The 16,617-nt window shown below is 30.1% G+C and overlaps 1 protein-coding gene across 1 annotated transcript in view; it reads right to left on the bottom strand.

Moving 5' to 3' along the window:
* The window catches only part of LOC108906897 (sushi, von Willebrand factor type A, EGF and pentraxin domain-containing protein 1), a 129,074-nt gene extending 113,110 nt beyond the window's left edge, over positions 1 to 15,964 (bottom strand). The window contains exon 1 of the mRNA XM_018710334.2: positions 15,642 to 15,964. Within this exon, the coding sequence (XP_018565850.1) occupies positions 15,642 to 15,732 (91 nt within the window). The 5' untranslated portion in view covers positions 15,733 to 15,964. The remainder of the gene's footprint in view (positions 1 to 15,641) is intronic.
* Between the last annotated feature and the right edge of the window lie 653 nt (positions 15,965 to 16,617).

The raw sequence follows: 16,617 nt of genomic DNA on the forward strand, positions 1-16,617 counted from the left end.
AATTTTCGGCAATCAGTTCCTTTATCAAGAACTATCTACCATTAGAAATTAATCAAGTCGAAAACACTCTGTATATACGAAATATAAGAAACCAAACGATTCTGAACTATAAGAACTCTTACTGGTGGCGATTATGAGAAGTTGTGACTATCGTAACTCCTATTCGTATCGTATTTGTTCCTCCTAGTAGTATATTTTGACCTCCTTAGGTACTTTCTTGCGGCAGTTAATGAAAACATCTCGCTGATATTTGTTTATTATGGAAATGTGATTCAAAAAATCAAAAAATGTAAAATGATGGGAAACTTTCATTACAAGCCAGGTGTCCGGAATGATTATTTAAATTTCGAAGCCATTTTCTCTATGGAAATGTGTTTAATTATTGGCTTGTGTCGAGGAAACATTCGAACAAACTATACCAGGACAAGGGAAGAGAAACTAGAGATTTATACTTTATAATGCGTTATAAGAGAAATAAATATAAAAGCTTCAATTGCTTCATTGATACATTTTGTGAAGTTACAGACACGTATTCCATTTTTTTGTTACATTAACCACACAATTTGTCAAATTTTATAAATTTAATAATTTAGATACAGGTTGTGTTTAACCTGTAAATAACACATCTAACAAACGCTATAGAACATCAACGTGTAAATATGTATATAGTTGCTCAGTTATTTCCTGATAAAGGTCAAAGGTTACACCAATTTACGCCCTACTCGTTTACGCATAGTTTCACTTCTATACTTCACTCAAACACGCGAGTGAAATTCGTGTATGTTTATTCACTTTAATTGTTGTTTTTCGTTGCAACTTCAAATAAAAGGTTTATATTAAAATGTTTGTTTTATTTGTTGTTGTTTAATGGCCAAAGCAGAGTAATAAATAAACAGTGAACGTTTGAAATAATCTTTTGTACGTACAAATTTGAAATCGCGTTGCCCATATAATTGTCAATAAGTTTATTGAACTCTGTAAATCATCTAAAAATCAGAGATTTAATTAGTTTGTTTTAAATATCAAATTGTACTTATATGATTGTAATGTTATATCAGAATTTATAAGAATATTGAAAATGTTCGAAAAAAAAACAATTGGTATTTCTGGAATGTGGAATTATGTTGCTAAAAACAATTGATTTTTTTTTATAAAAAATTCGTTATGAGGCTTTTTTAATTTTCCATCTTAAAACGCAATAAGTTACAATCGATTCCAATATTTTCGTGTTCTTATAAATATCAAAAAAAAATCTAGTCTTTAAGAATCAACTTCGCACTGGACGACACCATTCATGGTTTATTTATTATTTTCAATGTCAAATATAAATTAAAATACCTATTATTACTAATGATTTTGAGAAACGCAAATCCAGAGGCATACGAAATTCCTTTATAGTTACATATACAGGGTGTTTCAGAAAGACCTCCCGTAAATACAGGAGGTGATAGTACGACAAAAAATAAGAATTTTTTATCACATGAACTATATGTTTATTTCCTATTGTTTTCGAGATACAGAGCAATAAAATAATTTTTTTTAAATAGAATTTTTACGAAAATTTCCAAACGGTGCGAAATATTTTTATGAAATTTGGTATTCCGGGGTTTTTAAGGGCGCCAAATGCGCTGGTCTAATTTTTTTTGATATTTCATAGAGGGTGCTAGTTATGCTATATTTCTATTACATTTTAAGTTCTAATTTTTTTAAGGTTAAGTTTTTACCATTCGGGCTCCAATTTCTAATGTACAATTTTAGTTTCTAAAAATAATGTACTCTTGTTACAACTTACTAATGTGTACGGTTTTCGAGAAAAAAGGCTTTTAGTTGAATTCTTACAATAATACGGTGCGATGTATAAAATAAGTGACTTCTCTCAAAGTAGGCATATGTCAAAACTTATGGATGGATGTCTCATAAATAACACATACATTTTTAGTAATATTTTAAACTTTAATTAATTTTATATCAAAATTTTAATGATTTTTAGTAACTATAGTTAGTAACGACTAATCACAGGCACTAAAATTTTAATATAAATTTAATTAAAGTTTAAGATATTCCTAAGAATATATGCGTTGTTTATGAGATATCTATCAATAAGTTTTGACATAACCCTACTTTGAGAAAAGTCTTTTGTTTTATACACCGTAATATTTCAAGAGTTCAATTAAAAGCCTTTTTTCTCGAGAACCGTCCACATTAGGAAGTACATTACACAAGAGTACACTATTTTTAGAAAATAAAATTGTACATTAGAAATTGGAGCCCGATTGGTAAAAAACCTAACCATAAAAAAATTGGAACTTAAAATGTAATAACTAGCGCCCTCTATGAAATATACAAAAAATAATTAGACCAGCATATTTGGCATCCTTAAAAACTCCGGAATACCAAATTTCATAAAAATATTTCGCTCCGTTTGTAAATTTTCGTAAAAATTCTATTTAAAAAATTTTATTTTATCGTTCTGTATCTCGAAAACAAGAAGAGATAGACATATAGTTCAAATGACAAAAATTCTTATTTCTTGTCGTACTATCACCTCCTGTATTTACGGGAGGTCTTTCTGAAACGCCCTGTATACCTATTTTAATTGAAACTTGAAATATCCGTGTACATGAATTTTATTATGATTTTGCATTCTCTAAAAAAATAATGGAAACTGGTACGAGTGGTACAGTAATTACAAAGGTAATTGCTTAAAGTACTTTCACTGTACTTTCTCTGTGCATCATTGGGTAACACAAATCAGTTTTTGCCAGAAACGAAATTTGTAAGTTAATTTCAAATAACAGTCAAAAAAACGCCTGTTTTATATTATATTATGTAGGTCGAGATGTATGTATATAATTATGTACAAGTAGGTACATCTTTTTTAATATTGTATATTTACCTAACCCACATATACAAGGTGATTCAGTTAAAACTGTTCTGCCAGATAACTTGGTAAAGGAAACGGATGACGGCAAATTAGTATTTTTCCAAAGTACGTATCTATAGAAAATTTTTACTCAGCCACTTTGGAAAGTGTTTTAAATTTTAAATATATCATGTTTCATAAACAAATTTCAAATAATAATAATAATATTTTTGAGGAACCGTTTGAATAATTTTAAGATAGTCAAAACTCGTAGCTAAAATGGTTCAGAAAATAAATTCGATTCCTATTTAAATTACCAAAAGATACATTATGTAGGCAAGATTTAAAATCTATTTTAAGATTTGTATAACGCAATTTATCAAATTAAAATCATAAATTTTCAGTGGAAATAATAGTCAATCATATGTTTCATTATTAAATATTTTGAGTGTAATTCTATTTCGACGCCTTATAATTCTAGTTCTCATTAGGAAAATGTTTTTTTTTAATCAAAGTCCACCTTAATTAAAAACAGTTATGGGGTTCAATAAAAAAAAATACCTTTTTTTATAATGACTAACATCTCGAGCTAAGTTTTATTGTTTCAAACAATAATCTAAAACATTACTATTGAATTTTCAAAATTCATTTAAATTGCTTAAAATTAAATGCTAAAGCAGATAAACCAATTTGAAGCCTAAAAAATTATTTTAACAACAGCGCCATCTACGATATTATTTAATTCTACTTGATCTCTTAATTGACTTCACAAAGGAGCCCCATAATTTGTCTATAATATAATGAAAAAATCTCATTTCTCCGTCAGACGATCAGTCGATAAAATATGACATAAAAGTTACTTTTCATCATATATCACATGAATATTTATTACATTCCACTACAACAGAATTGCTGCTTTCAAAATATTTCTACACCTACCCTGTAACAGGACATTTGATATTTTTCCAAAACGTTTCTGAAAAGCTAAAATATGTATCCAGTCATAGATACAGGAGAACAAAACCTTTCAAAGCGATATAGACAAATTTCCATCTTTACTGGAATGTGATCAGATTGGTTGAGAACAATATTCGGAAGGTGCAAACATGTAGTGCTCAAAATATCGCCCTGTACTAATAGTATCTTCTTGTAGATACCAAACAAAACGACTGGCTATCAGATTCCATTCAATTATCGTTAAAAATGTATAGAATAAATATTAATCATCTCGTATACATGTAAAGTCCGTTGGAATTATGCACACCGTAGGTGTTTCAGAATTCAGAATGTACATTCCCATGAATGTAATAATAAATAATGATTAGAATTTTTTTCATTTATTTAACATTAGCAAATTTCTTATTATTAAAACTGTATCACCTTGCGTATGGTTTAAAAATATTATTTTTATGTAGGCTAATTCGTTTATCTCTGTTAGATCTTAAGTGCTAAATAGTGCACTTATGTAAATAACAGTTAAATAATACAACTGTAGTTTTATAGAAACCACTGAACTTCAAATTAGTTGAACGATAACGGTAACAATAAAATTCAAAATAACACGACTAATGAAGTGTAACATTTTACAGTTAATAGGTGTATCATATAATCAATGTTAAGTATGTACATGCAAGTAATAATCAGTGGTATCCAGGAAAGTTTTTCACTGGGTATGTACACCATAGTCTTGCAGGCAGAGGTTTTCGCTATTTTGATGGTGGCAAGAAAAGAGGAGGTAAGGAACTGTGTATAGGAGAGGATTTTAGCTCCCCGAGGATAAGGTTCGTCCTTGTTCAGGAGTGCGGATATGCCTTGGAGTTACTGGTCAGATGAAGAGAGGTAGAGTTGGTCTGGGTTCCGCGCCACATGAGTATCCCTGGCAAGAAAAATCAGACCAACTGGCTCGTCTTAGGTCCAGGAGCCCTGACCAGAACCTGAATTAATCCTCGGAATCACACAAGGTAGCATTAATGGGACCTTTAATAAATGGACCTATCAAATATTAAATCAAAACTGAAGTATGAACAGAAAATATATGCAGGCGCATAGCTTATATGTGTATGGAGCTAGCAAATCTAAGACGATATGGCTGCTGAGCTTTGGTCGAAGAGCCCTAAACCAAAAGGTGTTGTTCCTGACTGGTTGCTGCGGACTTAGGAGGAATTTACGCTTAATGGGAATTGAGGAGGACTTTTTATGCTCGAAATGTGGAGAAGGATAGGTTACCCCTATCCATCTATTGGGACACTGCACGAATTTCGGGATGTTAAGGTAAAAAGTCTTTGGTACTGAAGAGTTGCAAGGGGGTGAGGTGAAGGACCTGCCATGGATCAAAATCCTGGAGAGATGAAGGGACGGCGGCGTAAGCAAAAAGGGACCATTTGTGGTCTAATTGCCATGCTGAGGCCGCTCCAGTTTACTACTACTACTACTAAGTAATAATTTGTTCAACATGAAATTCATATTTAAACAATTGTTTAATGTAGAAGTAGTGCAGAGGTAAATTGTAATATGCATTTCATATTTAACTACATTTAGACATACCATTGGTAGTTTTCATTTATAAATATCTAAAACCTACACTTATAATTAACATTTACTCGTTTCATTTTTGTATAAATACATTTATGGTTAAGTTATACGCTTTTTCTTTATTATTTCCGCCAGATTTTATTGTTCCGCAATTAAGGGGCCTCTATTAAAACATAATAGGCATAGTTTTCTACAAAACAGCCATAGATTATGATAATAATGGCATACTTAAGTAACACTTCAGGTTTCCTGTAAATATCATTGAAGATTCTAATCTATAATATTCACCTTGGAAATGAGACCTCTTGAGTAATTTAGCCAGCTTGTTAATTACATTTTTCTTACAATTATTACTCTGTCATAATAATACACATTAAGAGTACCTAATTGGCGATAAAAATGGAAATTTAATTATTAATAATTTTTTGGCAAGGCATAAATAATTTTAAAATGATTAGAATGTTATTAAATATGAACTATATTATTTTAGGAAGAATAACATGATAGACTAACAATAATAACCTTATAATCCAAATTTTGCATGTGACAGCATTAAATCTGGCCTTAATTGATTATTATTTCTCTTTCAGAGATATATTTCCGTTCTGAATTATTATTGCAAATATCTACTTTTGTAAACTGTAGGTCAATATAAATATTTAAATAAAAACAACATATTAAATATAACTATCTATGTCACATTAATATTTATACAATGTGACCCATTTTCGATGTAAACGTCTTTGTAAAAAAATATTTAATTCGCTATTTTTATATAATTTTATTACGTCACATAATATTGAATTTATTTTCAGCTTTTAAAATATTGTGTATGTTCGTTGTAAGATTCCGCAAAAATTGGTTAGGAATTTTCGTATATAAAATCTAACTACGCCACTGGGTTCTGCATGTCGTTAATTGGATGTGTACAGAGTCAGCAATCTATGGAATAATGAATAAATTAAATAAACAAATTGAATAATCAATAATTTAATATTTTTTTAAGTTGGACTAAATAATAAATGTACAGAGTACAGCGACCGAACAAACAAAGGCTAAGTGGAGAATAACTGAGGCCTGCATGAAAATATTTAAGAGTTATTATGAAAAATAAAATAATATATAAATATATAACAAAAAATAATATATACCGCCTTGCCTAGAGCTTTTGTGTGTGTGGTTTATGTAATTACATTTGTATTTTTTTTGTTTTTACCATTAATAATAAATAGTTCATCATTATTTAATTTTTAACTGAATATTAAAACTAAGAAATCTGTGAACATTATATTTGTTTATATAGTTCATTTATAGTTATATTTTTTTCATGAAATTTAGTATGGCGTAGTTAAATTTCAAGTAAAAAAGTTATTAACTAATTTTTGTCAAATGTAAAGACCAAACAATTATTGTTAGACTCAATTGAAAATAAATTCAAAAACCGTAAGTATGTGTTTCTTTCTATCCAAAATATGTGTAGGTATTGTATGTAGGTATTTTTTTTAACGTAAAATATATCAGACTTAATCTTCAAAAATGATTAGGTACATGATAAGGGCTAATTCTACAACTCTCAGATTTTTTCCGTGCTGGATAATATTCTATTTTCATTTTCAAAAATATAACACATAAAATATAATGTGAAGTATCCTGGTTTCCAAAGAAAAAAAATATTTGGACCACAAATATTCTATGTTGTTACCATGCACTCTCTTTTACTCGTTACGCAATCCAAATGTTTACATTAACCTTGACAAATCCACCACAACTAGTGGGTATTTTTCTTTTATATAATAAAAAATTCAGCAGACAATACTGAAATTATAAGACATTTACAATAAAGTTATAACAAATGGTAACCAAGGCTGTGAAAAGGAAGTGGTAGTTATATTTAGCATAACTGCTTTTATTATTAAACCAGCACCAAGACTAGGTGTTGTGTTTAATAGAGAATGAATTAATGAAAATATGTCACCCGTCAACCTTATATTATGACAAACCTTCAATAGATTTAGAAAGTGCTTTTGGTGTGCAATCGAGTTAAAAGAGTTATCCTGCAAATATCAAAGCTTTTTTCTTTTCTTTCACTTCATAGTTTTAGTAAATTTGGATATTAAATTGTTTGTGAATTTGTCAAATTTGGCACATTTCTATTCAATATAAATGTGAATATGGTTTCTTAGAGCGGTCTTTTCCTATTACATGTGTATTTTACCAAAATATTAAACATCTGTAGTAGATAATCAAATCACTGATTTTTATTTCGTTATAGGAGGAAGAAATTCTTATATAACGTCCTGTCAAAGTCAAAGGGGACTCACATCAACAAGTCCTTGAAGTAAATTCAAAAGTAATAATTTTTTTTATAATTTACAGGTTAATGCAATTATTTTAGCCAATCTGAAAAATATGTGGCTTTGTATCTATGATTATTATATCTAAATGTTGTCTATGAAAATTTAACTCAACTGTCTGAATAAATTGGACAAATAGTTAGATTAGATACAGGGTGTCCGGTAAGTACCTCCTAATCTCTCGGGAGTGTATAGGGGAGGTCAAAATAAAACTAGTCCTTCCTATAATTTTTTTTCCTAATGTGCCCCCTAACGGAGTTATGGTGGGTCAAAGGGGTACCTAGAAATTAACGTTTAGGGTTATAACTTTGAAACCACCCTGTATATTTTAATAAAATTTTCGTACGTTGTATTACACATGGAGCTCTACGATTTGATGCTAAAATCAACTTTTTGCTATTATCAGGTGTCCAGAAACGGACTGGCCCTATCACAATTTTTCTCAAAATTTTGACAGAAGTAATTTTATCAAACTGAAAATATTATTATTAGATACTCTGAAGGTTTTTCTTTAAAAATGGTACTCTTTATTTATTTCGAAAAAATGAACGGTTTGCGAGATAAATCGGTTTTGAAAAAAATTGGTAACAAATACAACAATTAAAATTTATTTTTTTTACATATTATTTCATGCATTTAATTTCTTTAACTTTATCAAGTCCAGAAATCTTTGAACGGGTTGGCTATACTTTATGAGCAAGTAGTGACCAATTAAAAATAACATTTGAAAAATAACTTACTTACAAGACATGCAACAAAGAACATTCAACAATGAACAAAGGTACCTAAATGTTACTTCGGTAGATGTTCAAAATGAGCACCCCGTACTTCAATGCACTTTCTAATCCTACGAATGTTTTCCCGGTGCACTTGAAATAATATTCCGTGATTATTGCGGAGATGGTCACAGTTCTGTGTTAGCCTCAGCAGAAGTTCCTCTCTACTATTTACGGGTGTTGAATAAACGTTATTTTTTAAATGACCCCACAGAAAAAAGTCTAATGGGTTTAGGTCGGGCGACCTAGGTGGCCATAATACAGGTCCGCCTCGACCTATCCATCGATCACCAAAAACATTCGTCAGATGTTGACGTACTAAACGATCAAAGTGGGGTGGTGCACCGTCATGCATGTACCACATTTCAGTTCTTATTTGAAGGGGCACTTCTTCTAACAAAATATTTAGATTTTCCTCTAAAAATTGCAAATAAAGAGCACCATTAAGTCTTTGCTCCAGAATAAATGGACCAATCAAATGATTCCCGATAATGCCAGCCCACACATTCACCATAAACCTTTGTTGGTAGCGAGTTTGAACTAAAGCGTGAGGGTTTTCTTCATCCCAGACATGTAGATTATGCGAATTAATTATGCCGTCTCTTGTAAAACCTGCTTCATCGGTGAACAAAATAGATGTACCAAAATTATGATTCCGAATATGATGCTGTAAAAACCAATTGGCGTATTGAAGTCTTTTTGGATAATCATCTGGAGACATAGCATGTACTTTTTGGATGTGGTACGGGTAAAGCAATTGTTCTTTCAGAGTTTCATGTACAGCCCATTTTGTAACATTGTTTTGCGCCGCAAGCTTCCTTATGCTATTTGAAGGATTATTAGCAACGTCTTCCAATATTTGTTCCTCTACATGAGGGTCTCGTACTCTCCTCGGGGCTCCTGCTCCACCACGGCGTGGCAAAAAGCTTCCTAAATAAAGGATTCGGAAGAAATTAGTTTCACTAACGTTTTTCACTATTTTTTTTTACCTGTTTCTCTTAAACTACGATCAACTCTTTCAAAAGTTTTTGGACTCGGCAAATGTCGACCCGGAAACCTTTCCTCATAAAGTCTTCTTGCCTCCACGGAGTTGCATAATGCTTCCCCATAAATTAGGTGCATATCAGCATATTCTGCACAGGAATATTCTTCCATTTTTAAATGTTATTTCTAACGGCTTAAAACGAATACCACAATAAAATTGAATTTTTATTCTGTCACGCGCCTTTGACAAGTACTTTAAAATCAACAGGGTCTAACAACGAAAACAATAGAAAAGAACTCCATGGAGACAAGAGCAATAATAATTTGTAGATGTATTTTGGTCATAGATGTTGATTTTACAAGAAACGGCATTATTCATTCCCTTAATTCACCACCAGTAAATGTTTATGGTGAATCTGTAGGCTGGCACTAGCGGGAATGATTTTATTGTAAAAAAATAAATTTTAATTGTTGTTGTATTTGTTACCAATTTTTTTCAAAACCGATTTATCTCGCAAACCGTTCATTTTTTCGAAATAAATAAAGAGTACCATTTTTAAAGAAAAACCTTCAGAGTATCTAATAATAATATTTTCAGTTTGATAAAATTACTTCTGTCAAAATTTTGAGAAAAATTGTGATAGGGCCAGTCCGTTTCTGGACACCTGATAATAGCAAAAAGTTGATTTTAGCATCAAATCGTAGAGCTCCATGTGTAATACAACGTACGAAAATTTTATTAAAATATACAGGGTGGTTTCAAAGTTATAACCCTAAACGTTAATTTCTAGGTACCCCTTTGACCCCCCATAACTCCGTTAGGGGGCACATTAGGAAAAAAAAATATAGGAAGGACTAGTTTTATTTTGACCTCCCCTATACACTCCCGAGAGATTAGGAGGTACTTACCGGACACCCTGTATATCGACGAAAACAAAAAGAAATAAATAATAAAAATAATAAATTAAAAAATTTATTGAATTTAAAAAATTCCATGTTGCGCACGAAAATCAAAAGTTGCATGTCCTGTCCTCCTGCTAAGCCCCGATTAAAAAAATGAAAACGAAAAATCCACATTTACGTATATATGCTTAGAATTGAATTAGTTGTTTATTAGTCGAGTACAAATAGATGAGATCAAAATAATATTAATTCCTAATATTTTTTTTTCATACGGGCCTTCGTTAACAAGTGACGGGCCTCAAGGATGAAAATTAAAAAGCTATTTTTATTTACAGTCTCTAAACTATTAACTTCAGCATGTCGCAAATTTGGTGATCGATAACACATACATACAGCTTGTACTTGATGTTGTAAGTGAAACTTGATTATGCCCAGAACGCGAGGGACGGACTATGCCCAATGGTTAACAACCCAGAATGTTTACATAGATGACGATCGCAATCTGCCTGTATCGGAAATAAGTTAGAACCGTAAATATTTTTAAAATAAGAGCCTAGAAAATCTGTCTGATAATGTAATTTTCACTAACAAAATTTGACAAACACTATACATAACACAAAAAAGAAAAGAAAACAAGAATAAGTTAAAGTAAGTTAAAAAAATTATTTAAAATAAGGAAAACTATCGAAATACATTTTCAATATGGGCACACATCCATACTTCCTAAGCCTACGAATATTATTTGTTTGTATCAAAAAAGCATTTCTGGGGTATGTCTAATATTATCACAATGGAAATTAATTATTTATAGCAATTTATTCCTTGTCTGTATTGGGGTTGCGTACACTAAACTTTTCGGGTATCCCCACAGGATGAAGTCCATCGGGTTAAAGTCTGAAGAACGTGGTGGCCATGAAATTGCGCCTCCTCTCCCAATCCATTTATTACTAAACACAATGAATAAATAATTTCGTACGTCAAGACTGAAACTGACGTTTCTTCGGGTGTCTAATTATTTTGCAAAAACTCTAAACATCGATGTCCATTCACACATTCCTTAAAAACGTATGGACCTATTAAATTATTACCCCAGAAATGCTTTTTCGTGCACAAATAAATAAGATTCGCAGACTTAGGAAGTGGTCCCCATATTGAAAATGTAATTTGATAGTCTTCTTTCTTTTAAATTATTTTTTAACTTAACTTATTCTTGTTTTGTTTTGTCAAATTTTGTTTCAAAATTTTCAAAAACAAAAAAATGGTGGAGGCGCCACTAGATGTGAAGTGTGACATAAAATCACAAATATTTCCTAAACTGTTAATTTTACCGTGTTGAACCAAGTGGGTATTATCTTTGACAAATTCTTCAAGGAACTTATTTGTAATAGAGGCAGATTTCGATCCTCACCTATACAAAAATTATGGGTTGTTAACCATTTGGTTTCATTTACAACATCAAAAACAAGCTGTACGCATGTGTTATCGATTGCCAAATTTGCCTTATGCTGAAGTTAATAGTGTAGACTGTAAATAAAAATATCTTTTTAAATTTCACCTTTGAGGGCCCGTAACTTTTTAACGAAGGCACGTATGAAAAGAAATTATATTATTATGAAGAACTGATATTAGTTTGAGCTCATCTATTTGTACTCGACTTTTTTGTATCAAGTACCGGGACACTCTGTATGATTTAATATTCATTAATATTGAGATATGTAGTAATTCCATTTTGAAATAGAAGCAATAACAATAATTGTTGCCCAGAGTGAATTTCTATGAAAGTTTACACTGTTATTTAATAATTTCAATGTTTCAGGATTTTCGTTCGTACGTTTTGGCGAGATTATTCTTATTTTAGATAAATATTAGTCACTAGCTTGCCTATGAAATTATTCCTTTAGCTTTCCTAGAATTTTCTTCCTCTTTTAAAATTAATTTGAATTAACTTAATAGTTTTAAAGTAAAGTAAAAAGAATAGATACACGTAGATTTAGGTATTTGTTATCTCACTGTCTTAAAATAATTATTCAATCCTATTTAATTGTCTATTTTAAAATGTTTTACGTTTTTTTTTTCAGTTCACAAAAACAGAAAACAACTTAATTACTACTTATCTCTGAAAAAAATTGCATGTTCACATTGTTCTTATGTACTGTACAATAGGACATTAGCACATTAAATTATTCCAAAAAAAACACATAAATAAGTCATTTGAGAAAAGAAAACTTTTGAATTTGGTTAGCTGCTACCGAAACTTATATGGTAGTAGGTACAAAATGTCATAAAATATCCTTTTTTCAAAGCCTGTCTTAATGGCAGGTGGTTGTCAATAATTATTTTTTAAAATGAATATTTGTATTTAATCTGATAGTGATTTTTTTATAGGATGCATTCGAAAATATGATTTTTTGTGGACTTTGAAATATTAAACTTAATGTATAAGTTTGAAGGCAGAAATATAAATGTGGTACTACGTAAGTGACAATAATATGTTTCTGACAAACTTGATGACAAATAACATTTCTCATTAGGTTAACTTAACAGTTTCCATGTCACATTTGATGGAGCATTCAAAATAATATAACATAATTAAAAAAGATTTTGTGATTAAAGCAGTCGTTAGAAAATAAAATGACAGTAAGTAACCATTAACGCTCATTTCTAACTTTTTTTTTCTTAAAATAGGACCAAAATAGATAGCTCACATGTTCATATTAATATAGACCGCAAGTCACTTAACAGATTGCTATACTTTCTATTAATTGTGTGCAGATAATGATGCACGCTACTATTGTTCTAAGTTCTGAATTACACAATTAAAAAAATTTTTGGATAGTGGAAGTTGCTGTACAAGTCACAGCGAAGTCAAAATGAGCGTCATCATGAATATTTCAATTCAACAATAAGCTATATTTTTAGAAGTGTAGTTTTATACTTTTCACCATTCAGCTTCGACTTAAATCATAGTGCAAATGTTAAATGCAATGAAATAGTTTTTTAGAGCTCGAGATAAACCCATAACTCCAAAAAGACTTCTTATAAATCAGATATATTTTGTCTTTAATTTGAAGAATTCTGAAACAAATATTTACGAATGTATTTTAACTGAAACAGATAGATTACAAGTATGTCTGAAAAACAGAATTTCAAATACTGTATGGTGATCTACTTAAAAGGAATACGTCTCAAAATATATGAAAAAACTAGTAAATCTACTTTAATTCAATATGTTATAAAATAATGTAAGTACAATAAAGATCTTTTTATTCCCAATAAACCATATTTCAAGATTTTATTTTTAATTTTAAATAAAAGAAGTCAAAATTTGATATAATTAGTGATTTAGTGATATTTAGGATTTAATTATTGTAGAACCAGATCAGATCAGATATTTTTTTATTTAAGTTAAGAGAAAAAAGATCAGCTGTGTCAATATTTACAATTAAAATGTAATTATAGTAATTATTTAAAAATAGTAATAAAAAAATTAAATATAGGGTGATTCACAACGGGGACCAAAAATGAAACCTCGTATTCTTTGATGAATTTTAAGGGCAATCTTTCGTATAAAATTTTTGTCTAAGACACTTCGTTAAAAAGATACTTGTGTTAATATTTTCATTTTTTTTTTAAATAATTTAAAAACTAGTAAGTGAAATAATTTTAAATTGGGCACATGTATTTATGTAAACATTATCCAAAATTTGAAGCTTTTTCCTAAAATTTAGATGTTCCAGTGCGGAGATACAGGGTATCGGTGGTATATTTATCTAAATAAAACAAATGGTATAACAACCATGATATTTTCGAATTCGTCTTTCAATTTTCTACAAATTACTAGACTCTCTTATGTTTTTCTAAAAAAGCCTGATTTTCGAATAAAACTTAAAAAACGAACTGAAAAGAGCGGATCTGAACCCACTGGATTTCTTCTTGTGGGGTGCTGTTAAACGGCTGGTATATAGTGAACAAATTAATAGACCTGAGGAATTAGAAAAAAGAATAAATAAATAAATAAATTTCGGATAAATTACATTTTCCTTACTAAAAAGATGTCAGGTCTGTTTTCGTGGAAATGGAGATATTTTTGAGCATGTACTCAAATAAAATAATTAAAATGATGACTAATGTTATTAATTTCTTATAATAAATTAGTGTTTGTCATATCATTTAAGTAAAAGTGTTTTCAGTTAGTTTTTTAAATTTCACTCAAAAATCAGTCTATTCGAAAAACGTAAGAAAGTAGTAATTTATACAAAATTGAAAGACGAATCCGAAAATATCATGATTGTTATCGTAAAGCAGTGGCGTACTATTTTATATAGAAAAATATGTTATCGATACCCTGATGTATCTCCGCCACTGGAATATTTTAAAATTTTAGAAAAAGGCCTCAAATTTTGGATAATGTTTACATAAATACATGTACCCAATTTCAAAATATTTCACTTACTAGTTTTTAAATGAATTATAAAAATTTAAAATATTTCTTTAAGTTTAACACCCTGTATCTTTTTAACGAAGCGTCCTAGACAAAAATTTTATACGAAAGACTCCCCTTAAAATTCACCAAAGAATACAAGGTTTCATTCTCAGTCAGCGTTTATGAATCACTCTGTATAATGAGATTATGCAAAAATACTCATTTGTTGCATTATTTATATTAATATTCGTGAACTAAGCATGTATGAACTGAGTGGATACTTGATTACAAAAATATATTTAACTATTTACTTATTTGGTATGTCGTTATTTAACTATTTTCATAAAATTTAACTGACAGAAGTTTGTAAACTGGACAGAATCATTGGAGACTTTAATAGGCGCGTAGGCGAGATTCCAGTTCACCGAATTATATATTGAAATAAACAAGTAAATAAGTTGAGTAAAAAAATTATAAGACAATATTAAAAGGTGAAATATAAACAAAATTTGTATAATCTAATTAAAAAATACGTTTAAAAGACCTCCAATGTCCAATGTAATCTAAATAACTGGATTTATCATTTGAAATGTATCCTTGCAAAATTAATGACCAGCTTCTAAGAAAGTTTATAAATAATATGACGTACTAAACACCCTTTGATATTTTCGGTTTGACCTATATATATAGATAAATATCTACGAGACTACGAATATATTCTAAGAAGTAAAAAAATCTTTCCGCATTTGACTTATGAGGATGCATCCTCTCGGGATCTGACTTATTTTTAAGTAAAAGTATCTTACCTTGACAAACGATCTCATTAATAAATCCAAGAAAAACGATCACTAGAGCACTATATCTAGGCCTTTGGCTTAAACATTTGGTAGACCACATTTCTACTTCTATAACAACACATTTAAGAACACAAATAGTTACTACAGTCACTTGGAAATCCACCTGTTTATCTCATAGTAAACTCGCGACGGTTGTTCTTCTGGTAGAATGCGCGCGATCTTAGCCGCGAACTGAACAATAATGAAAGCACCAACGGACCCAGACACGTTACCTCTCTTGTACCATTTAATTCTTGAGGTAAATTGGACAGGTGATGTGGGGAATTGATGACGTCATGGGCACCAAGATGTAACGATGTTGATACAAAACAAACCTAGATAACGGTTATTTTTATTGTCATAGGTGGGAAGTGGCATGAGAGCTTGATATATGGAGCCTTCCCTTTTGAAATACAGGGCGTCAAATATCATTGTTTAAAATAAAACCAACGTTTTTAATAAAATGTTAATTAATAGATTAATGCATGGTACCTAAAGCTAAATCTAAACGGGATTTATAGGAAAATATAATTAAAAAAACATAAACTGAACGTAAAAAATAGATACCTAAACATATTCCTGTTAATAACTCTTGTATAAAAAAATACCACACTGCAAATATAACTGCACTATTTTTCTACGAAAGCCGAAAAATTTCTGGTATGAAAAAGTGTATATACAGGGTGATTAAAAAAACCGCTGATAGACTTCTAGTGTAGGCAACAGATGAAAAATTAAGACGAAAAGTCTTAGTAAACATAGGGTCGCAAATGCCTCCTTAACGAAACACAGGGCGTCAAAGTTTCTGTAAAATTAAACATTGTATGCAACAATTCCAAAATGCCTGAACATTTCTATTTCAAATTTGTTATGCGTAGTTAGCACCTTAAGACCAATGTTTGATGTACTGCTCAAAATTTTATGAGCAGTAGTGTCGTAGAGACGG

Source organism: Anoplophora glabripennis, unplaced genomic scaffold (genome assembly GCF_000390285.2).
Source record: "Anoplophora glabripennis isolate ALB-LARVAE unplaced genomic scaffold, Agla_2.0 scaffold76, whole genome shotgun sequence".
NCBI classification, from domain to species: Eukaryota; Metazoa; Arthropoda; class Insecta; order Coleoptera; family Cerambycidae; genus Anoplophora; species Anoplophora glabripennis.